This window comes from Myxine glutinosa, chromosome 5 (assembly GCF_964187855.1).
Source record: "Myxine glutinosa chromosome 5, kmMyxGlut1.1, whole genome shotgun sequence".
Lineage (NCBI taxonomy): Eukaryota > Metazoa > Chordata > Myxini > Myxiniformes > Myxinidae > Myxine > Myxine glutinosa.
Genome location: NC_136265.1, coordinates 4145763 through 4171143, shown reverse-complemented (window position 1 = coordinate 4171143; position 25381 = coordinate 4145763). Strand labels below are relative to the sequence as shown.

General features: G+C 43.9%; 1 protein-coding gene across 1 annotated transcript in view; it reads right to left on the bottom strand.

The window, feature by feature from the left end:
• Positions 1-25381, bottom strand: part of LOC137428023 (plasminogen-like) — a 387719-nt gene that overhangs the window by 321174 nt on the left and 41164 nt on the right. Inside the window, exons 6-7 of the mRNA XM_068117937.2 lie at positions 2135-2255; positions 1861-1979 (exon numbers count right to left, since the gene is read on the bottom strand). Coding sequence (XP_067974038.2) covers positions 1861-1979; positions 2135-2255 — 240 coding nt within the window. The remainder of the gene's footprint in view (positions 1-1860; positions 1980-2134; positions 2256-25381) is intronic.

The window sequence follows — 25381 nt, the reverse complement described above, 5'->3', positions numbered from 1 at the left end:
TAATGGTGTCATGTGACCTATCTAATGGTGTCATGTGACCTATCTAATGGTGTCATGTGACCTATATGATGGTGTATTGTGACCTATCTTATGTTGTCATGTGACCTATCTGATGGTGTCATGTGACCTATCTGATGGTGTCATGTGACCTATCTGATGGTGTCATGTGACCTATCTGATGGTGTCATGTGACCTATCTAATGTTGTCATGTGACCTATCTAATGGTGTCATGTGACCTATATGATGGTGTCTTGTGACCTATCTAATGTTCTCATGTGACCTATCTGATGGTGTCATGTGACCTATCTGATGGTGTCATGTGACCTATCTGATGGTGTCATGTGACCTATCTGATGGTGTCATGTGACCTATCTGTTGGTGTCATGTGACCTATCTAATGTTGTCATGTGACCTATCTGATGGTGTCATGTGACCTATCTGATGGTGTCATGTGACCTATCTGATGGTGTCATGTGACCTATCTGATGGTGTCATGTGACCTATCTGATGGTGTCATGTGACCTATCTAATGTTGTCATGTGACCTATCTAATGGTGTCATGTGACCTATATGATGGTGTCTTGTGACCTATCTAATGTTGTCATGTGACCTATCTGATGGTGTCATGTGACCTATCTGATGGTGTCATGTGACCTATCTGATGGTGTCATGTGACCTATCTGATGGTGTCATGTGACCTATCTAATGGTGTCATGTGACCTATCTAATGGTGTCATGTGACCTATCTGATGGTGTCATGTGACCTATCTGATGGTGTCATGTGACCTATCTGATGGTGTCATGTGACCTATCTGATGGTGTCATGTGACCTATCTAATGTTGTCATGTGACCTATCCAATGGTGTCATGTGACCTATATGATGGTGTCTTGTGACCTATCTAATGTTGTCATGTGACCTATCTGATGGTGTCATGTGACCTATCTGATGGTGTCATGTGACCTATCTGATGGTGTCATGTGACCTATCTGATGGTATCATGTCACCTATCTAATGGTGTCATGTGACCTATCTAATGGTGTCATGTGACCTATCTAATGGTGTCATGAGACCTATATGATGGTGTCTTGTGAACTATCTAATGTTGTCATGTGACCTATCTGTTGGTGTCATGTGACCTATCTGATGGTGTCATGTGACCTATCTAATGTTGTCATGTGACCTATCCAATGGTGTCATGTGACCTATATGATGGTGTCTTGTGACCTATCTAATGTTGTCATGTGACCTATCTGATGGTGTCATGTGGCCTATCTGATGGTGTCATGTGACCTATCTAATGGTGTCATGTGACCTATCTAATGGTGTCATGTGACCTATCTAATGGTGTCATGTGACCTATATGATGGTGTCTTGTGACCTATCTAATGTTGTCATGTGACCTATCTGATGGTGTCATGTGACCTATCTGATGGTGTGATGTGACCTATCTAATGTTGTCATGTGACCTATCTAATGGTGTCATGTGACCTATATGATGGTGTCATGTGACCTATCTGATGGTGTCTTGTGACCTATCTAATGGTGTCATGTGACCTATCTAATGGTGTCATGTGACCTATCTAATGGTGTCATGTGACCTATCTAATGGTGTCATGTGACCTATCTGATCAGGATAAACTACAAACTTTAAGATGTAGTGGTAGAAGTGATAAATATACAAATACTCATCTCAAACAAAATCAAAACTCCGGTTGAACATTTTGGCCACAGGTGTCCATCAGGTGTCCATGTAGATCATGTGTTGTTCAGTTTTAATCTCGGTGACGAGTCATAAAATGAAGACAACGTTGAATAGCCCGGTGCGCAGATACAGGTGGAGATAGAAAAGGCCATTACCACACTTTTGAAGAGCACAAAACTCGTAGCGTTTGCTGGAGTCCGTTGTGTAGCACCAGGGCTGCTCGTCCTTGTCTGGGTTTCGGCAAAAGTTATCCCTCAAGTCCTCATTGGGGTATCTGTGGTCCACCCAAAATGGGATTGTGACATTGACCTGGATATCCTCTCCAACCATTTCATAAATCTCTGACAGAGTAGTTAATACACTAACGTTACCCAAGGTCCAACAAACAAACATGGCGGCCGTTGTATGCAGGCCGGGGTGCAACTGTACCTTGAGGGGATGTAAGGATGGCTGTGGGGATTTTGAGAATCCCATCGTTGACAGGTCAAACCACTCTTCGTCACGCTCATAGTCCCCAAGTAGTCTTCGCCAATGCAGTTGTAGCATTCACCTGGAACACCCCTGGATTATCAAAATTCCCTGTATAACCATTTAATGCACATTAATTCATAAATTGATGCAGGTGAAGGAATACCTGAGTGAGATGGAGGAGAAAGGTGAAGAGCCAGAGAGAGGAGGTGATGAGAGACCAATGAAAATCAACCACTGAGTCATGACCCTGTGGGGACTTCCTTCCACTGGATTACTAAATGTAACTAGAGTGGAACCTGTAGAGCCTGTAGAGCCTGTAGACCTGTAGAGCCTGTAGAGCCTGTAGAGCCTGTAGACCTGTAGAGCCTGTAGAGCCTGTAGACCTGTAGAGCCTGTAGACCTGTAGAGCCTGTAGAGCCTGTAGAGCCTGTAGACCTGTAGAGCCTGTAGACCTGTAGACCTGTAGAGCCTGTAGACCTGTAGACCCTGTAGAGCCTGTAGACCTCTAGAGCCTGTAGAGCAACTGTACTCGTGTGTTCCTTATGAACAAAAACTGAACATGCTACGATTATGGCCCTCTACTATTATGTCACATAGCTTCTTGGCACGAGTTATGAATGTCATACATTTAATTCTTCACTCACATCGGGTCATCGATCAGATATATGAAGTTTCACATTTCTTCAGAGGAGCATTTCAATTCAACTAATTATGACCGGAAAACCAATGATGATGTGCCCGAAAATGGGGGAAGTGAACATAAAAAGAGCTATTTTTCTACAATGGTAAAACATATATCCATAGAAATACCAAAAAATAAAATCTGACCCTCTGTACTCGTTCCTCGTATCCATATTTTGTTCTCAAATCCTGATTTATTGAGTTTATAGCAATAACAACAAATTTGACTTCACTGTTCCAATACTTATAGAGGGAACTGTATATGGGGACACAGACAGACAGATGGACAGACAGACAGACAAATCCTATTCAAATTTCAAGTCAATCGGATGAAAATTGAGGATTTTAGAAATTTGAAAAAGAGTGGTTGACCTTTGGCCTATGTTGACCTTTTGACCTCAAAAATATATAGGATTTTGTCGGACGACAAACTCCTCCATTTGGTGATGTTTTGTGAAGATCGGTTTAAAATTGTGACCTATAGGCAAGTATAAGTGAGCGGACAGACAAATGAAAAATCAGTCATCGAGCGACACTTGGCAAAACAGACCAAAGTGGCATGGCACTCAGAAGAGCATCCTTTTGACTGCAACAATAATTAGTGGTTGAATTCAGTGACCTGATATGCAAATCACCTTCAAAATTTAAGTTAACCGGATGAAAATTGACAATTTTAGTGAACGTATGGCGAGGGTTTCAAAGCAGCAGTCTTGAGAGAAAAAACTGGATTCTCGCATCCCCGCCCCGAACATCCTGCTTTAGGCCAAGGAGGAGGAGGCTGACTTGAAAGAAAGCCAGGATACTCTCCTTGGAGGACCTGAGTGACGGCGACATACTAAGGGTATCGCTGTGCACCCGTCAGTGGGGGGAAGCCAGATAAGGGGCACCCCCTTTAATCTAACGGGTTGTGGAGCAAGGGAAGATAAGACCAGTAAAGATGGGTAATGGACAAGGGGAATTTGGTGGCCTGGACCTCTCTGAGGACAGGCCGGCCACGGAATATATGTTCAAGAAACATGGGGAAAAAAGTGGTACAGGATCTGGAGCTCTGGAATGTATGCATGCAGAAGGGCAAGAATAAGAAATTGGAGTTCCCGATTGAGGGGACGTTTAAGTGTGAATGCGTTGAGAATTTACGTGATGTATTGAGCCGAAAGGAGAAGAAAGTGAGAACTAAGTCAAAGGTATACTGGAAGGTCTTCGGCTGGTGGGCCGAGGAATGTCTCCGTCGAAAGGATCAATTTGTAAAAGCCAGTTTGAGGGGAAGCCTTCAAAATGTGCAGGATACCATAGGAGAAGTGCAAAAGATGCTGCCGGCAGTACGACAGGTAGTCACGACAGCCCCCCCCCTCCCCCCAAGGGGAAGTGAGGCCAGTGGGGACTACAGAGCCACAAGGGAGACCGGCCCCGCTTTGGGAGGGGAGCGGCTGGGAATCCACACTGAGCCCTGACCGCAGAACTATTACAAATAATGGAAGAAGGGAGAGGGCCCGAACCGGCAGCCTCGGCAGTGGTCTCCGCAGCTCCGATGGCTGAGGTCTGGGCCCAACCTCCCCCTGCTTACCCCCCTTTTCCTGTCCCTGCCTCTACCCCCTTCGCCCTTTTCCCCCACCAACCCATTTGGTAACCCATTTGCTATGCATCCCTCGTTAGTAAATGCCCAGATGCGAATGGCAAATGCAAGGTCCACGGAGGAACCCCCTCCTTTACTAACTACGCCAATGTATGAGATGGTGATGCAACCGGACCCTGACCCAGCCCACGGGGGTACCCAGATTCCACATGAAGTACACCGGCCATGGAAGGAAAGTGAATTGGCCGCTATGGAACGAACCCTAAAGCCCCTGTTGATGGATCCAAATGCGGTTACAGAAAAGTTAGGTAGCTGGATTATTGATAACGCCCCCAACCATCGGGATATAGGAATAATGTGCAGCCAAGTACACCCATCCGGGGTTTGGCGACAGGCAAAGTTAGCCACCCAGTGGCCAGATGACCAAGTGGACGGTCAAGAAAATGATGATTGGAAAGCGTTGGTCCAATTCCTTCTCAACGCCATATGCAATGAACTTGAATCAGCTGACCAGGACTGGGATAAAGTGTATAAAGTTAATCAGAAAAAGTATGAGAGAGCCGGAAATTACCTGGAACGATTAATACTGAATTTGGTTAGCCATGGGGGGTTTGCGATTGCAGAAAATATCCCAGGACTACTGCTCACCAACTTCTTTGTGGAAGGACTTTTACCTTCCGTCCAGAAGCATCTGAAATATGTGGTGCTCGGATGGAAGCGGCAACGAGCAGACGAGTTATGCACGGCCACCGACCAAAGTCAGGCTAGGACGAACGCAAGATCGAGGTAAAGGAAGAGATGTTACAGATGTTGGTGCAAGAGCGAATGGCTGGTAGGGTGGGAAAGGACCAGACCCCCAAGTATTGGCAAAAACAACAGGGGGATTCAGATAGTGTTGGCACAGATACCCCAGGGTTTCCGCCCGAGAGCTTTGCCCATCATGGGCAGCTGTGGCCGGCGGTAGGCCGGCCCCACTTAACAAAGCGCGAGGGAGTACCCCACGATGCCCCCACAATGGACAGGACAGGTGCCCGGACAGGTGGTGACCCCGGCAACCCCTGTGCCATTCGGAACGTTTTTCCAATGCGGACAGGTGGGACACTGGAAGATGGATTGCCCTAGAGGGAAACCGGGGTGGCCAAAGACAGAGGAGGGAAGGCAGGCAGCGAAAGGGCCTCTCGTACCCCCCTGGTCCGTAACGATATTGACTGGAAAAGTGGGGCCCCTCCACCGTCTGCCCCATCCTGACAGGGACACCTTCAGATGAGCCGACCTACAATCTGAGGATAAATGGCAAGCCAATGCAATTTTTAGTAGATACCGGTGCTATGCGTTCAACTATCAGAGCAGATGCATTGCCTAGCGCGCCGGTATCAGGTAAGGAGGTTAGGATAATTGGAGTGTTTGGACATAGTGAAACTATTCCGCTATCGGAAGAACTAACCATTCAATGTGGACCACTGGAGGAGTGGCACGCTTTCCTTTTAGCCACGAACATGCCGGTAAATTTGTTCGGACGAGATTTGCTGTGTAAATTGGGCTGTGTAGTGCGTTCTTCCCCAGATGGGGTGTATTTAGAAATGCCCTCTGAGAATATGTCAGAGGTTCTATGCATGTTGATGCGGCCCACCCCAGAGGTTTAGTGGTGGAGAGTAATTACCCCAGCCATTAGGGATGTAATCAAACACGCGATACAGCAGGTAACAGGGATCAAACGAAATTTGGGAATGGATGGAAGAACAACAAATTGACCCCACGGAAATCTTTGATCCCTTGTATTTTACAGCATGCTATGACTCGAGGGAATGGACAAGGATTACGCAGGCAAGGTAGAGGGGGAGTTGGGATGTCAGTCCAATTTGAAGTTGGGGAATGTATGAATAGGACTGGAGGGAATTGGGATCAAGGTAGAGTTGACGCCATCCCAAATGGAATTAACACAGCTTTGAGATTGTTTGGTCCCACACGTTTCAATAAGCACTGCGAAAGGGTGTCGACCGGAAGGCATAGGACCCATGATTGCTAGACTAAAACAGCATGGGGCGGGGGAAACTGCGTTGGCAAATGAAGGGAATATCACTAGATTGGCCAATCAGCAAGGGTATTGTTGGACGGGGGTGTGGCCGATAATAACGGGAGTGTTTGAGCAGGTTACCCTACAGCCCATTGAGACAAGGTTACTGCAAAACCCCACCGACGAGAAGTGGGAACGCTTGAACCATGTGCCCTCACAGCTTGGACGAGACATGCCAACGACGTCGGAATAATCCAACATGCCACACCCGTTCAAGTCGCCATTGGTAGGACGGGACCCTACCCAAAGGTATGCCAATACCCCATTAGACCAGAGGCTGCGAAGGGTATTGCCACGGTGGTCTCCGCCTTGTTAGAATAAGGTATCCTGGTTGTAACCCAGAGCCCTTGTAACTCGCCGATTCTTCCAGTTAAGAAACCCGGGAAGGCAGTGTGACATTTTGTTCAAGATTTGCGGGCCGTGAATAAATTCATTGAGGGGATCGCCACCGTAGTACCCAACCCAGCCACCGTTCTTACTACGGTGCCTCCGGACGCAGAATGGTTCTCGGTGATAGATCTGTGTTCTGCCTTCTTCAGCGTTTCCATGCATCCAGACTCAGTTTTTGTTTGCATGTACGTATGTTGGTCAACAGTATACATGGACAGCGTTACCTCAAGGTTTTTGTGATAGTCCGACATTGTTTTCTAGGATGTTGCAGCAAGACTTGGCGGATGTGGTGCTGCCGGCGGGCTCGACATTAATTCAGTACGTTGACGACTAGCTAATCTGCTCTACCACCAAGGAGGGCTGTCTGACAGACACAGTCGCCTTATTGACAGCGCTAGTGGAAAAAGGCCACAAGGTCAATAAGGATAAGCTGCAGTTCTGTGAGCCCAGTGTGGTCTACCTGGGCCACACATTGCAGAAGGGGGAAAGAGAACTCACCAGGGAACGCACCGAGGGGGTCCAGGATATCCCTAGGCCGCGGGTGAAATGACAGATGCGTCAATTCCTGGGTACAGTGGGACACTGCCGGGAATGGATAGTAGATTTTGCACCTATCTCATGACCTTTACAGGATGCGGTACTTAAAGACGCACCACCACAGGTAGAGTGGACCGAAAAACGATTAAGTAGCTTTGAATACCTCAAAAAGGCTTTGTCCGACGCTCCAGCCCTGCGGCTCCCCGACTATGATAAGACATGTGTACTTAACAAATCCGTGGCGGTTGCAGCATGGGCAGTCAAGCGCACGGAAGCAGTCGTGCTGGGACACCCACTTATCCTTTGGGTGCCCCACAGTGTACAGGTAATCCTATTGCAGGCACGGACACAAAATTTATCAACAAATCGGACTTTGAAGTACGAGATTAAACTGATAAATGTGAACAACATTATGATTGAGAGGTGCGCAACTCTCAATCAAGCATCCCTACTGCCGACACAAGACGACGGTGACGCACATGATTGTGATGATGTAATTGAAGCCACCATGGCTTCACGCACGGACAAGCGGGACGTTGCTTTCGACAACGCGGACCTCGTACTGTACACGGACGGATTGGCTGCACGGGTCCCGGATGGTACAATGTGAGCAGGCTATGCAGTGTGCACTGACCACGAGGTGGCGACACAAGCACAGCTACCAAACACATTTGTAAAAATGTCACAGTGTAATCAGTTGCAGTACATATTGGTGATCATGGACGTGTTCATGGAAGTGGGTCGAAGCTTTTGCGTGCTGGAGATGTGACGCGACCACAGTAGTTAAGCTGTGAATGAAGGAATATATCTGTAGGTATGGCATACCATATAAGATATCGAGTGATAAGGGAGGACATATCACTGCAGACATTAACAAAGATTTGTGCAAAGCAATACAGATCAATCAGCGATTCCACTGTGCTTATCACCCCCAATGAGCAGGTGCAGTTGAACGTCAAAATGGCATTTTGAAAAATAAAATCAGCAAAATATGCGAGGACACAGGCCTTAATTGGCCTGAAGAAATTAATTTGGTGCTGATGAGTATGACGTCAACGCCGAATAGAAAGACGGGGTTGTCGCCGCATGAGATCCTCATGGGGCGACCCATGAGAATGCCTGTGATGGCAGCAATTGATCTGACAAAAATGGATTTGCATATCATGGATGGTGCAGTATTGCAATTTTGTAAAGCTTTAACTACAGTTGCAAAAGCTTTCCATACACAGGTGAAGGTGGCGATGCCTGAACCGTCTTTTGAAAAATCAGTTCGACAGCACATTCAAGATGGCGACGGCCCATTCTGGGGGTGAAGCTCAAGTAGTGAAGTCAGAAACTTTTCAACACAACCTTCTTCAGACATCCAAGGATTATTTGAGCAATGTCCATGTGAAGCAGGAACCGTGTGATTCTCCACCCATGGAGCCCAGCAAAGGTGCTCAGCTGCTCGAAGCCCTGCGGAGACAAGCTGGTTACCTTTTTCAGGGAAAATGCCAAAATCATTGGAGGAATTGTGGCGGGCATCTGTGCTATTGAGATCCTGGCCATGATCATTGCCCTGGTGGTTGCCTGCAACTCGCAGGATGAAATGAAAGCATGAAGGAAAGTCCAATGGGATGAGCACTTGCTTCATTTTCAAATTGAAATCAACACTTTTCAACAATTGATCAATCAAATCAATCAAATCAAATCAAATCAATCAATCAACAATTGATCTTTTCTACTCCCGCTAATTTCACCCCAAATCCACTTTTTTGAGGTGACTTTTGACTTCTTTCCTGGAAGTCCTTGGTGTCCTTGCGTTTTATACCTATCCTGCCTCCCCCCAGGCCCTCTCCCTCCAAAAACATCTCCCGATGTCCCTGCTCTCAAATGTTGTGTTTGTGTGCTTCCTCCCCTTCTCTCCCCATCTTGTCGACCGCTCCCCTTTTTATATACTTTGTTTGCTTGTTTGTTTGATTTGTTTGTTTGATAAATGTTAGCTCTTTCACGAGCCTCGACTCTGTATCCAAAAAAAATAAAAATAAACCGTCAACAGAGAAGTGCCACCCCTTTCAGCCAGGTGATCTGGTACTGGTGAATATTTGGAGAAGGACTACAGCGCTGCAGCCCAGGTGGACGGGTCCACATCAGGTACCTCTTGTATCGCATACCAGAGTCAAGGTTGAAGGTAAGCCGTCGTGGGTACATCCCATGCACTGTAAGACATTCCGACCACAAGGAGACGGCAATGCAGAAGTTACTCCTCAGCCTCCTGGGGGTGATAGCGCTGGCCCATCAAACCCATCAAAGCAGTGAGCTCACAAAGAAGACAGTGCTGTTTGTAGGCAGTGAGCTCATGGAAGAGAAGCTGTATAACGCGAGCAAGCTCATCAAGAGGCTGCTGTATCTCAATGGTACGCTCACTATGGAGATACTATGCGAGAATGGTAAGATTATTCAGGTGGTGCAGAAGATGGTGCAGGAAATGGTGCAGGAACAGAGAGATGAGCACGAACATGAGCAGAACACCTATTGGCAAGTATCCAGGCAGGAAGCTGCGGCCCTCAATAAATCTAATTGTTGGACATGCACCCCTGTCCCGCTGTCAAGGAAAGGGATTAATATGAGGGCAATTCCTTTCCCTGTCACTCAGATTTGTTGGAAAGACAAGAGCGGCCAAAGTAGGTATTCCCAGGGGACGACACCCGGGGTGGCCAGCCCTGTTTAAAGATTATGATTAAGACAAGAGAAGACTTCAGTGAAGAAGAAGAAGTTTGTCCTGACTTAAAGGAGGGGAGGATGCCACCCAAAATCCAACAGGAAAAGATACCCAGCCCCATACATCTAATTGAAGAGGAAAAAGGAGCCCTCTGCCTCCAGAGCTAAGGCCGTAAAAACTATACGCATACATTGCAGGGAAGTCATCATGCCAATACACCCTGACACGAAAAGGTCCTCAGGGGGTGAGTGTAACACCAACTGGACCGATTACAAGAATGATTGCATATTTAGGGGGAGACGGGGGTTGCCTATCGGACTTTAGGGTAGGACCCCGTGGGACAATGTTTGTATGTGGGGACAAGGCTTACCCTTACCTGCCGAGGGGGTGGGTTGGTACCTGCTATCTCGCCTACGTTGTCCCCCAAATACATTTCATGAAAGAAGGGTACCTGATGGAGGTTGAACGGACGATGAGGAAACAGGCCATATGGTATAAGGACGGCCAAACGACATTGCACGGGTCAGGATGGGAGAAGGCACGAAGCTTTTTCTTTCCAGGAGCAGGTACAGTGCGGAACAGTTACCAATTAGATAAACTAGCATTTGTATTAGAGAAAGTAGCAAATGAGTCAATAGAGGCAGCTTAAGCATTGTTGAATGCTGTGGTGGAGATGCGAACAATGATAATGCAAAACAGAGTGGCGCTTGACTTACTTTTGCCATAAAAGGGGGTTGTTTGTGGGATTGTTGAAGGTAAATGTTGCACTTGGATTCCAGACCATACAGAGGGAGTGCAGGCGGCTATCAAGAAGATGAGGGAGATAAGTACCAATTTGAAGGAAGAAAGATTGGATAGAAAGAATTGGGGGATATGCGCCTGGTTGGAAAGTATCTTCGGAAGATGGGGAGCAAAGATAGTTCATTGGCTGATGGTGGCCGTGGGACTCCTAATCACGATCATCATTGTTATTGGATGCTTGAAAGTGTTGATCCGTGTGTGTATCAGTAAGTTTTGATAAACAGGTGCAAGTGAACAACAGATGGTGGTTCAGGAACGGGAGGCAGATGCACAAGACATCCCCATAGATGCACGAGACTTCCCTGTAGGAGAGCTGCCACCTCCCTACTCCCACTCCGCCTTGCCCTTGACCCTTGCCCCCGATTTTAATTGAACCATGCCCAACCAGCACGATAGCCTATATCCAAGAGTTGACTAAACAAACCATGTGTGAGCTGGAAACTTGTTTCCATGTGTTTTTTTTTAACCTCTCCGACCCCCCACCCCTCTTCCCACACCTCCTCCCCCCAAGCCCTCTACCACCCACAGATCTCTCGATGTCCCTGCTCTCAAATGATGTACTTGTGTGCTTCCCCCTCTCTCCCCATCTTGTCTCCCGCTCCCTTTATTTCGTCTTATGTGTCCTTTTGTTTTTGTCATTAATGTTAGCTCTTACATGAGCTTCGATCTTGTATACCAAAAATAAATAAATAAATAAATAAATAAATAAATAAATAAACAGCTCGCTCCGGGGCAAGTTGACGGTTCCGACTCGAGCGAACGCGACTGGCGAAGATTGTGTAACGTCAGCCTTGAAGTCGATCACTATCTGCACGTGCCGGAAGAGGTGATCAGGTGCTAATCCGAAAGGGGAAAGTTTTGAGAAGGGTGTCTCGTGTTTTAATAAAGGCGTAGATGGTCGCCACCGTACTTCAACGCTTACACTGTCTTTTACAACCAAGAGCTTTATTAACACTTTGTTTCAATTGAAAAATAAAGGCAGACGCCTGTTACTAACTTGATATTTACTTTACACTTACAATTTACTTTTAAAAGACCCTGCCTATTAATGGGTCTGTTTGCTTTTGTTTTTGCTTCTTGTATGGGAGACCTTGGTCTGTCCACATGCTTTGCAAATGATTTTGCCTTCAAACTTTGCATATCTTTTTACATAGCCTCAAAATTATATAGTAGAGGCCAATACTTCCATTTTAATCATTTATGACCTACATATACGAGTGAATAATCATGTCTATATATTCAGTATAACAATTTTGTTTTTGAAATATTGCCCTGCAATAGGAAGACTTTCTCTCTTTTTCTCTGCTTTAGACTGCGAACTTTAAAGGTAAACGGATGGGGACCATAGAGGTATTTGCTTATTGTTTGCGATCCATCGACCCAGCTCCATGGGGAGAGACTTCGTGCACCTCGACCGCAGCCAGTGTGAATTCCCTTGTCCAGGAGGGGGGACTTCATTCACCCCATGGGGTATAAGATGCATCGCAGATAATGGACAAATACGCTTATGAAATCCTTAGTTTTCAAAAATGATAATAAACCTCTTAAATTAAGGTGTTTATTAATAAAAGGGGATGTTTGTCAGGGATTTAATACTCATGTTATCACACATGTATTATAACACCGGTATTTTCACACATGTATTATCACACATGTATTATAACACCGGTATTATTGTCAGGGATTTCATACTCAGTAATTTCCTGACAAAGGCAGCAGTGGTCCATACAGAAGAAACCAGTGTGCTATTTCTGGGGCAGCCCTAGACTGTTGCCTGGCAACTGCTGGCACATCTGGCTTTTAGTACATTTGAGAGAACAGCCTTTGTCTGACCTTGGTAAACACTCCCTCCGTAAAAGGAAATTTAACTTGCCAAAATTCCACTAATGCAGACGTGTGACTGAATCTTATCATGCCATGTCAGCCTTTGCGTCGGAGACAGATATACAGTAAACATGAAAAAGTAAGTACACCCCATGTAAAGTTTTGACTTTTTCAACATATTTCAACATACAGCTATTTGATCTTCATTTCAACAATATTGATAGATAAAGGTGATATAATATAACAAATATCATGAAACATTTACATTTTGTAGTCCATTGTATAATTTAAATAAACATAAATGCAAATTTCGCATGTGGAAAAAGTAAGTACACCCCAACATTTATCACTACTTCAAATACCTAAAATTAGAATCAGGTGCACCAGCTCAGGTGCAAATGGTTAGAACATCGTTAGAGAGGATCTTGGAGGAACCTGTCTTATTTAAACCTCAGACATTTAGTTTGGTTTGCTCTTTGTTGTTGAAGTGGGCGGCGTCACCAAAAGATCTTTGCCAAGATCAAAAGAGCTCTCTGAGGCCTTCAGTGCCTACGAGTCTGGGAAGGGATTTAAAAAGATCTCCAAACAATTTGAAATCAATCATTCGACTGTCCGGAAGATCATCTACAAGTGGAGAAGATTCCAAACAACTGCCAACTTGTTCAAGCCAGGCCGCCCCAGCAAGTTCAGCCCGAGAGCAGACTGCAAGATGCTGAAAGAAGTCTCTAAGAACCCCAGAATGTCATCACGGGACCTACAGGTAGCTCTTGCCATTGTTGATGTCAAAGTGCACGAGTCTACCATTAGAAAGAGGGTGCACAAATTTGATCTACATGGGAGGTGTGCCAGGAGGAAACCTTTGCTGTCCAGAAAGAACATCAGGGCAAGACTAAAGTTTGCCAATGAACACTTCGGCAAAGACCAGCACTTCTGGAACAATGTGCTCTGGACAGATGAGTCAAAGGTAGAGCTATTTGGCCACAGTACCAGAAGACATGTTTGGCGAAAACCAAAGACAGCATTTGACCACAAGAACCAGATACCAACTGTAAAGCATGGTGGTGGAAATATTGTGGTTTGGGGCAGCTTTGCTGTATCAGGGCCTGGCCAGCTCTCCATCATATAATCCACTATGAATTCTTCATTGTACCAGAGGGTGCTTGAGGATAATGTGAGGCCATCTGTCGGAAAGTTGATGCTCAACCGAAGTTGGACCTTGCAACATGACAATGACCCTAAACATACCAGTAAATCCACCAAGGAATGGCTGAAAAGAAAGAAATGGAGGGTTCTGGAATGGCCAAGTCAAAGCCCGGATCTAAATCCCATCGAGATGTTGTGGGGGGATTTGACACGAGCTGTGCATGCAAGAAACCCCTCAAACATCGCACAGCTGAAAGAATTCTGCATGGAGGAGTGGGCAAAAATTTCTCCCAGTCGATGTCAGAGACTGGTAGACAGTTATAAGAAACGCCTACTTGAGGTTGTTTCTGCCAAAGGGGGCAATACCACCTATTAGAGCCAAGGGTGTACTTACTTTTTCCACATGCGAAATTTGCATTTATGTTTATTTAAATTATACAATGGACTACAAAATGTAAATGTTTCATGATATTTGTTATATTGTATCACCTTTATCTATCAATATTGTTGAAATGAAGATCAAATAGCTGTATGTTGAAATATGTTGAAAAAGTCAAAACTTTACACGGTAAGTACTTACTTTTTCACGTGACTGTAACTTCGCGTTGAGTAAGAGTTGTTCCCTTGTGAGGCTAAGCACAGCTTGTTGTTCAGAATTCCTTTGCGCTTTGAGAAAGTATTGTTATGTCGGTGGGGTAGGGGGATATATAGATTTAGGTAGATCTGCATAGTAGGTGCTCCGATGATCGTGGGTAGCAAGAACCATCTCGATGTAAACAAGTAGAGGACCTGGCTATCCCGTATGTCGGATTAAGTGTACCTTCATCCCCATTACAAGGAATGGGGCATGTTAAATAGTTGTTAGGGATTATGTTGATTCCCCTGTGTGTCAAACCTGTGATCATACCTGTTAGTCAGGGGGCCAGGAGCTGAACCTGGAAAGTGTGTCCAAAGTTTTTTTTCTCAGTGTTTTCATGTTATATAGGTAGTGTACTCTATGAAACTGCATGATGGCATTCTCCCATCATTGAGCATTTTCATATAACAGGCTTTATACAATTGCGGCTATCAGGATACAAAACACTGGTTTTAGGGGGGTGGGGAAAATATAAATACCCTTATATCTTTGCAAGCATTCAAGCTAGGGTCTTGATTTTTTTGCATATGGGTGTATCTTGACCATACCTATTCGTGGGTCAAAGGTCAAAGTCATAGGTCAATGTCAAAGGTCAAATATCTGGGTCAAACGTGTACAACTCAGCATTGTTTATACACTGTGATATATTTCTCATTATGCTGAACCTGTATCCATTGTTATAACGTCTAATGTCTTGTTATAAGGTCTCATGAGCTCAATACTGAATGAAGAAATGCTAGAGTACGTAATATTTATTGAGTTCTTTATGATTTTATGTTCAAAGATTACATCAAATCTGGTTACGTAAATGACCTGTAAATAAATGGTTACGTAAATCTGGTTACGTAAATAGGTGTACCTATTCATAGGTTACTAAACCACCAAAATTGTACATATTCTGTATTTGGTTTTAAAATCTTTCTCATATCATAAACATCATCAATCATCAGTGTTATTGTAATCATCACCATCTTCCCCTTCATCACTTGTTTCATCATCACTATCAGGTGATATAGTATTCACTCTGTTGTGACAGGCACAGAAGACTGAGCAAGTCATTCCTGCTTTGTTGCATCCACATCGAATACTTTGACATGGTGTGACACTGGAGCAGCCACAACTGATGATCTTTTGGATGTACTCGGGGACCAGTTGACTTCCTGCAGGAACTGTAGTTGGACAGAGCATATTAGAGGGGTCAATATATGGTTGAACCCCCCAAAAATTGATACAAAAGGTTTTTTCAATGGATTCTGGTACCACTAGGCATGCTAAATAACATACTAAAAATCTAGTAACATCTGACTTCCGGAAAGGGGTCATTTTCAGGATGGCGTCCAAGATGGCCGCCGGGAGCTTAAAATGGCCATATCTCAATTATTATTCAACCTAGAAAGGTGGTTTTGGTGTCTAACCCTGGGTTTTAGGGCCCAAGGAATCCAATTGAATCAATAAAATTACCATCAGTTAATTATTTATTGACAAGTCCAAGATGGTATCCCAAGGTGACATCCTGATCCACTAAAATGGCTGCCGAATAGTAGTCAACCTAGAGAGATTTTTTCAGTGTGTATACTAGGTTTAAGGCACCCAGGAAATCATCAAATTTACTTAAATAAGCACAAAGTAATCAGGTAATCCAGTAAGCCAGGTTTACCAGCTCATTAGGCATTTGTTGTCTTATACAGTTTGTCGCTATTCATCGTCATCCTCCGACTCACCAGCTAATGAACCAAGTGTGTGTTTCAGATTATGGTTCAGCTACGACCATTGTCTTTGATGGCTATGAGGAAGGGCCGTCCATTAAAGACAACACGCATCAGAGAAGAGGACACAATATTCATCCCATTGTCAGCTTCACTGCTGAGACAAAGTTCTCAGGCAAGAAGGAGGAGGTCCTGTCAAGAGATATCAATAAACAGAGACTGATCGGGATGATAAGTGATGAACTGAGAGAAAGGTATTGCACTGTGGTCAATGCACCTGGAGATGCTGACGTAGATATAGTAAAGGCTGCAGTGGAGGCATCTCTTCTACACACCACTACACTGATTGGAGAAGATACTGATCTCCTTGTCTTACTCCTTTACTATGCGCAGGGAGACAGTAAGAGCCTTTATTTCAGATCAGACAAGTCCAAAGCTGATGGCAGTTTTAAAGTGTATGACATCAACCGTCTAAAAGAAATCCTCGGACATGACATGTGTTCTCAGTTGATATTCATCCATGCCACGACTGGTTGTGACACGAGTTCTCGGATTTTTGGTGTTGGCAAAAAGACTGCTTTCCAGAAGCTTGTAAAAGGAGACCCTGTCCTTCGGTTTTGTGGCAACACATTCACCATCCCAAACCAGACCACACAGGTGATCGATGACCTTAGATGCCGAGTAATGGCTATCCTCTTTGGTGGCAAGTGCAAAGATTCCCTTGCAAGAATGCGATGTAACACCTTCAGCAAGAAGGTTGTCTCTGCTTCGTCTTTTGTAACACCCGAACGTCTGCCCCAACTGAATCTGCTACCAAACTTCACTGTCGTAGAGCGTACTGCCAGATCATGGTGTGGATGGGAAAAGAAGAGGGTATGGATGCCATGAAATGGGGGTGGAGCCTGCAGGATAATCAGTTTGTCCCACTTATGTCAAGAATGAACGCTGCTCCAGACAGTCTCTTGAAGGTCATTCATTGTAACTGCTCCACTGCCTGCAAGACACTCCGCTGCTCTTGTAGACGATATGGACTACCATGTACTACTGCCTGTGGACCGTGCAAACTTGAAGAATGCGACAATCCACACAAGTTTCTTCCAGAGGAGTCGGAGGATGACGATGAATAGCGACTAACTGTATAAGACAACAAATGCCTAATGGGCTGGTAAACCTGGCTTACTGAATTACCTGATTACTTTGTGCTTATTTAAGTAATTTTGATGATTTCCTGGGTGCCTTAAACCTAGGTATACACACTGAAAATATCTCTCTAGGTTGACTACTACTCGACAGAGCCATTTTAGTGGATCAGGATGTCACCTTGGGATGCCATCTTGGACTTGTCAATAAATAATTAACTGATGGTAATTTTATTGATTCAATTGGATTCCTTGGGCCCTAAAACCTAAGGTTAGACACCAAAACCACCTTTCTAGGTTGAATAATAATTGAGATATGGCCATTTTAAGCTCCCGGTGGCCATCTTGGACGCCATCTTGAAAATGACCCCTTTCCGGAAGTCAGATGTTACTAGATTTTTAGTACGTTATTTAGCATGCCCAATGGTACCAGAATCCATTGAAAAACCTTTTGTATCAATTTGTTTGGGGTTAGGTGAGTTTTTTTCGTATATTGACCCCTCTATATCCCCATCTTTGCTCCATCCATACTCTAACGGGTCTAACTTCTGAGGCTCAGACCTCAAGGCATTCTTCCACAAGAAAGTTTGTAGGTGTGCTCTTTTCAGATTTTCCTGGAAAGCAGCATCAGTTGGTGGGAGTGAACAGAGTTTTGGCATTGTGCTGCTCCCTTTGCCTATTCTGGTCTTCCATAGCTACCTTTGCTCCAGCCTCACGGAGAGTATGGCAGCTTTTCTGACCGTAAGTAGCAACAGCGAATTGAGTTGCCTGCTTCACTACTTCAGGCCAGGGGGCCTCAATTTTTTCAAGAAGACTCAGTGATTGTTGTTTTATAGTGTTCAACATCTTCTTCTTCCCGATGCCAAAGCATCCGGCTGCAGTATCACATCCAGACAAGGAGTGTCCTGCAAGCAGGTTTGGAATGAGGTCTGCATATTGGGCAGCGGTTGCCTTGACATCTATGACACTTCTTCCATGTATAGGAGACTAGCAGAAGTACCCGGCATTGCGGGGCGGGGGAGGGGAGGGGGAAGAGGAGGGGAGGGGAACGGGAGGGAGGGGAGGAGAGGGAGGGGAGGAGAGGGGGGGAGGGGAGGAGAGGGGGGGAAGTACCCGGCATTCAGTGTATAAACGTGAGGGAGAAGAGGGGGGAGGGAGAAGAGGGGGGAAGGGGGAGGGGGAGGGAGAGGGGGAGGGGAGGAGAGGGGGGAGGGGAGGAGAGGGGGGAGGGTAGGAGAGGGGGGAGGGGAGGAGAGGGGGAGAGGGGGGGAGGGATGGGAGGGGGAGGGGGAGGGGAAGGGTAGGGGGAAGGGGGAGGGGAGGGGAGGGGAAGGGGGAGGGGAGGAGGAGGGGGGAGGGGAGGGGGGAGGGGGGAAGGGAGGGGGAGGGGAGGGGGGAGGGGGGAAGCAAGGGGTAGGGGGAGGGGATGGGGGAGGGGAGGGGTTGGGGGAGGGGAGGGGAAGGGGAAGGGGGAGGGGTAGGGGGGAGGGGGAAAAGGGAGGGGTAGGGTGGAGGGGGAAGGGGAGGGCCAGTCAACAATGACGTTGCAGTTCTCATGGTAGGAGAGCAGCACAACAATCGCGACATCGTCCTGAATCTTCGCAACAGCACGAAGCGGATTTTGGAGACTCACCGATCCTGTGACGCCCTCCAGTACCGGCGTTGCCGGGTGGGGGAAGGGAGACCCGTACATTCCCAACCCGTACATTCGCCCTCTCGACTCAAGCTCACTCGGACAAAAGCCTCGCACAAATTACACCGTGAAAGCCCAATGGCCATGTCTATGCCACAAATCAAGTACGTGAGCGAGTCGGGCACACTGAATTGAAAATATATAGAACGCTCATACTCCATGAAAAGTGAAGCCAACTGGTGGCGGAGATGGAACATCACGTGATCGCTCTGAGCGAATCAGCGCGCTGCTCTGCCACCGGTCAGAATCCGTGTATAATATTCCTCGCTGAAAAAAATCTATGTGAAACATGCTACTATCGATGCTAAATCATGCTAAATCATGCTAAATGCTAATCATGCTAAAATCTATGCTACTTGCTGTGAGTTTATGGCGGCAAGGAACATCACGTGATCGCGTCACGAACATCATTCGTGATCACGTCATCACGTGATCGTGATCGTCATCAATGAGCGCGAATGAGCGAATCAGCGCGCTGGAAATTTTCCTTCTTTACTCATGGCGTAAATAAATATACTGCCGTAAATATGGTACATTATTAAAAACATAAATGTACTACAATATTTTTGAAAAATTTCATTGGTTGCTAGGAGACGGCAGCATGTAAAAACCGTTTGAATATTTGAAATACAGTTTGATCCAGAGGTAAGTGGTATGGTCTTGCTGGTTGGTGGACACGATATGTGTAAGGGAAATTATTTTGGTGTCCTGTATCTGGTCGTGCTAGTTGGTGAACACGGTAAATTTAAGGGAAATGATTTTCTGTCATTCTTCTGAGTGGTTGCTTCTCCTTCCCCGTATTTTTGATCATTTTATTGTTTTTTTCCACTCTCTTGAGTTGTGGGCCTTCCTTGAGTGGTATTACATTTATCATCATCATCATTGGAATGTCTGTTGTAAAGATACGGACATCAAGTCCGTATCTTGACGCAGAGAGCATCAAGCACCATCCTTTTATACCAGGCAACGGCAACGGCAACGCACTAACGCAGACCTCGCTCGGCCCCGCCCACAGCGACCTCTCTCGGCCCCGCCCATAGCTGCCTCACTCGGTCCCGCCCACAGCGACCTCGCTCGGTCCCGCCCACAGCGACCTCGCCCGGCCCCGCCCACAGCGATCTCGCTCGGTCCCGCCCACAGCGACCTTGCTCGGTCCCTCCCACAGCGGCATCACTCCGCCCTACACGGCACTATCTATATATTATTCATACAATGCCGGGTACTTCTGCTCGCTGAAAAAAAATCTATGTGAAACATGCTACTATCTATGCTAAATCATGCTAAATGCTAATCATGCAGAAGTACCTGGCAAAAACGCAATTGCTTTTCGCTCTGAAATACGTGCGAACGCGTAACTGAGTTAATGGCGGCAACGAACATCACGTGATCGCTCTGAGCGAATCAGCGCGCTGCTCTGCTACCGGTCAGATTCCGGTCATAATATTTCGCGCTGAGGTAAAAATATGGTAAAAAAAATATTATGAAATCAATTTTTAGGTCGGCCATGTTCGTCCCAGGCTCAATGGCCATGTCTGTGCCAAATATCAAGTACGTGAGCCTCTCCGTTTAGGAGTCTACCGGTAACATTACACACACACACACACAAACTGTGTTTTATATATATAGATTGCATTATGATTGGGATGTCAAGATTCTGCTCCAGATAGTGGTGCAACAGAAGGGCCCACACATCTGTATCATCAGCCACCACAGCGACACCGGAAGCCCCCTCTGAAGCTGCCATAAATGCCTACTGCACTATAATATTGTCAGCTTCCTCATGACTGGTATACAGATCTCGTCTTTCTATGACAATGCCCTTGCTAATCTCGATAGTTTCCTCCTGTCCTGTTATCAAAAGTGTGTGCTCCTGTGTATGGTTCTGAACAAAGTCTTCATCTCTTTGCAAGTCCTCGCACATCAGTTTGATGAGCTGCTTCTTATTGCCTGTAACAGTCAATACTGCTTTCTGTGCGGGGAATGGTGTTGAGGGCATCAACTGAAACACCCTGCCAGTACCCCTGGCTAATCGTGTTGAATCTTTGGTGCTGAATTCATTGTATCTATCAAAGACTAGATAGACATCACATTTGGAGAGCTTCTCTGCTATTTTGTGCTTGAAGGTGTGGAAGTACTGTACTGCATTAATGTACTGTATGGCATGGTATTAAATGTACTGTATGGCATTAATCAAAACCAATATGGAAGTAGAGATCTTGACATCATAGTGATCGTTGGAATTGGAAAACGAAGCAGATAGACGATTTCGTAAATGAATGTCAGGAATTTGCACGAACGTGGTAATCTCTTGTTCACCTGGTCACAGCCCCGGGCTAGAGCACCCTCCTATTGTGAGGCAAATGCAACTCCCAGCAGGGGGGGGGGCGAACCGGCTCCAGTGAGGCGACCGAGTAACGGATTAGAAGCAGCGGAGAAGGGATTACGATTTCAGCGGACAGAGGATTAACTCAAGCGTGCCGATATAAACCAGAACAGACTTTGATTCAGGAGCACTCATCCTCAGAAGCCCTGCACGACGGAATGAACGCGTACCACGAGTTCGGCGCTGCAGCCGAACAAGAAGGACTATGCGGATAGAGTTAACCTGGTCCATTGAGTTAAACGATATTATTTGGTAATGGAATGAAGTGAATAACCAGTTAATAAAGTTGTGACCTTTTGTAAAACCTGTTTCCGACCATTGGCGTCTTGAGTCTCACCCACCACTTCCCTGACAATCTGGAGGCACCGCTGGAATTTCGAGTGGACGTCACCAAGGTAAGCATAGCGTCTTGGGGATGGTCCATTATGAAATATGAATTCTGAATCATGGTGGTGGATGTGTGGGGAACTTGTGATTGTCCATAGGTAATCCAAGGATGGAACGTTTTAAATGATTCTATTATTCGTGGGCTTGCGAGGATATGTACATTATACGCTGGGTATTAAAAGCCTTACTCTGGTCTGCAGGCAAATCGGCTCATGAAGTGCACCATGAGGCGATTTGTTTGCCGGTTCGGTAAGGTTCGGTAAGGTCCGTACACGTGTACAATCGTGTACACCCGTTTTAAATAAATAATTTTTTTTTCAGTTTTCCCGCCATGTCTAAAACTCGTTTGATTACAATATAAATTAATGACAGACAACGCCATCTCATGCCGGTCCAGAATTATTATGAAAGATGGCGATTGGATGAAAATTGCATACCGACACTCCCTCACTGTCCCTCATTGTCCCTCATGTTCATTCCGGCTACCTGTCTCTTGCTCCCGCTCCTTCCCCTCCCTCTAGTTCCCATTGGCGGACGTTTTGCGAGAAGCAAAGCGTTTTGCAGGAAGCTTCCAGGAAGCTTCCAGGAAGCAAAGCCAGGGCTGTTGCTTTTTCGTGTTTTTCCTCTGCTCCCTATGTTGAATAAAATAGTTGTTGATTGAACTAGTTGACGGATATATAAATCCCAATTCAAAAGTCAAGTGAATTGGATGAAAATTAAGGATTTTGAAATTGTTGTTGACTTTTGGCCTATGTTGAATAAAATAGTTGTTGATTGAACTAGTTGACGGATATATAAATCCCAATTCAAAAGTCAAGTGAATTGGATGAAAATTAAGGATTTTGAAATTGTTGTTGACTTTTGGCCTATGTTGAATAAAATAGTTGTTGATTGAACTAGTTGACGGATATATAAATCCCAATTCAAAAGTCAAGTGAATTGGATGAAAATTAAGGATTTTGAAATTGTTGTTGACTTTTGGCCTATGTTGAATAAAATAGTTGTTGATTGAACTAGTTGACGGATATATAAATCCCAATTCAAAAGTCAAGTGAATTGGATGAAAATTAAGGATTTTGAAATTGTTGTTGACTTTTGGCCTATGTTGAATAAAATAGTTGTTGATTGAACTAGTTGACGGATATATAAATCCCAATTCAAAAGTCAAGTGAATTGGATGAAAATTAAGGATTTTGAAATTGTTGTTGACTTTTGGCCTATGTTGAATAAAATAGTTGTTGATTGAACTAGTTGACGGATATATAAATCCCAATTCAAAAGTCAAGTGAATTGGATGAAAATTAAGGATTTTGAAATTGTTGTTGACTTTTGGCCTATGTTGAATAAAATAGTTGTTGATTGAACTAGTTGACGGATGTATAAATCCCAATTCAAAAGTCAAGTGAATTGGATGAAAATTAAGGATTTTGAAATTGTTGTTGACTTTTGGCCTATGTTGAATAAAATAGTTGTTGATTGAACTAGTTGACGGATATATAAATCCCAATTCAAAAGTCAAGTGAATTGGATGAAAATTAAGGATTTTTAAATTGTTGTTGACTTTTGGCCTATGTTGAATAAAATAGTTGTTGATTGAACTAGTTGACGGATATATAAATCCCAATTCAAAAGTCAAGTGAATTGGATGAAAATTAAGGATTTTGAAATTGTTGTTGACTTTTGGCCTATGTTGAATAAAATAGTTGTTGATTGAACTAGTTGACGAATATATAAATCCCAATTCAAAAGTCAAGTGAATTGGATGAAAATTAAGGATTTTGAAATTGTTGTTGACTTTTGGCCTATGTTGAATAAAATAGTTGTTGATTGAACTAGTTGACGGATATATAAATCCCAATTCAAAAGTCAAGTGAATTGGATGAAAATTAAGGATTTTGAAATTGTTGTTGACTTTTGGCCTATGTTGAATAAAATAGTTGTTGATTGAACTAGTTGACGGATATATAAATCCCAATTCAAAAGTCAAGTGAATTGGATGAAAATTAAGGATTTTGAAATTGTTGTTGACTTTTGGCCTATGTTGAATAAAATAGTTGTTGATTGAACTAGTTGACGGATATATAAATCCCAATTCAAAAGTCAAGTGAATTGGATGAAAATTAAGGATTTTGAAATTGTTGTTGACTTTTGGCCTATGTTGAATAAAATAGTTGTTGATTGAACTAGTTGACGGATATATAAATCCCAATTCAAAAGTCAAGTGAATTGGATGAAAATTAAGGATTTTGAAATTGTTGTTGACTTTTGGCCTATGTTGAATAAAATGGTTGTTGATTGAACTAGTTGACGGATATATAAATCCCAATTCAAAAGTCAAGTGAATTGGATGAAAATTAAGGATTTTGAAATTGTTGTTGACTTTTGGCCTATGTTGAATAAAATAGTTGTTGATTGAACTAGTTGACGGATATATAAATCCCAATTCAAAAGTCAAGTGAATTGGATGAAAATTAAGGATTTTGAAATTGTTGTTGACTTTTGGCCTATGTTGAATAAAATGGTTGTTGATTGAACTAGTTGACGGATATATAAATCCCAATTCAAAAGTCAAGTGAATTGGATGAAAATTAAGGATTTTGAAATTGTTGTTGACTTTTGGCCTATGTTGAATAAAATAGTTGTTGATTGAACTAGTTGACGGATATATAAATCCCAATTCAAAAGTCAAGTGAATTGGATGAAAATTAAGGATTTTGAAATTGTTGTTGACTTTTGGCCTATGTTGAATAAAATAGTTGTTGATTGAACTAGTTGACGGATATATAAATCCCAATTCAAAAGTCAAGTGAATTGGATGAAAATTAAGGATTTTGAAATTGTTGTTGACTTTTGGCCTATGTTGAATAAAATAGTTGTTGATTGAACTAGTTGACGGATATATAAATCCCAGTTCAAAAGTCAAGTGAATTGGATGAAAATTAAGGATTTTTGAAATTGTTGTTGACTTTTGGCCTATGTTGAATAAAATAGTTGTTGATTGAACTAGTTGACGGATATATAAATCCCAATTCAAAAGTCAAGTGAATTGGATGAAAATTAAGGATTTTTAAAATTGTTGTTGACTTTTGGCCTATGTTGAATAAAATAGTTGTTGATTGAACTAGTTGACGGATATATAAATCCCAATTCAAAAGTCAAGTGAATTGGATGAAAATTAAGGATTTTGAAATTGTTGTTGACTTTTGGCCTATGTTGAATAAAATAGTTGTTGATTGAACTAGTTGACGGATATATAAATCCCAATTCAAAAGTCAAGTGAATTGGATGAAAATTAAGGATTTTGAAATTGTTGTTGACTTTTGGCCTATGTTGAATAAAATAGTTGTTGATTGAACTAGTTGACGGATATATAAATCCCAATTCAAAAGTCAAGTGAATTGGATGAAAATTAAGGATTTTGAAATTGTTGTTGACTTTTGGCCTATGTTGAATAAAATAGTTGTTGATTGAACTAGTTGACGGATATATAAATCCCAATTCAAAAGTCAAGTGAATTGGATGAAAATTAAGGATTT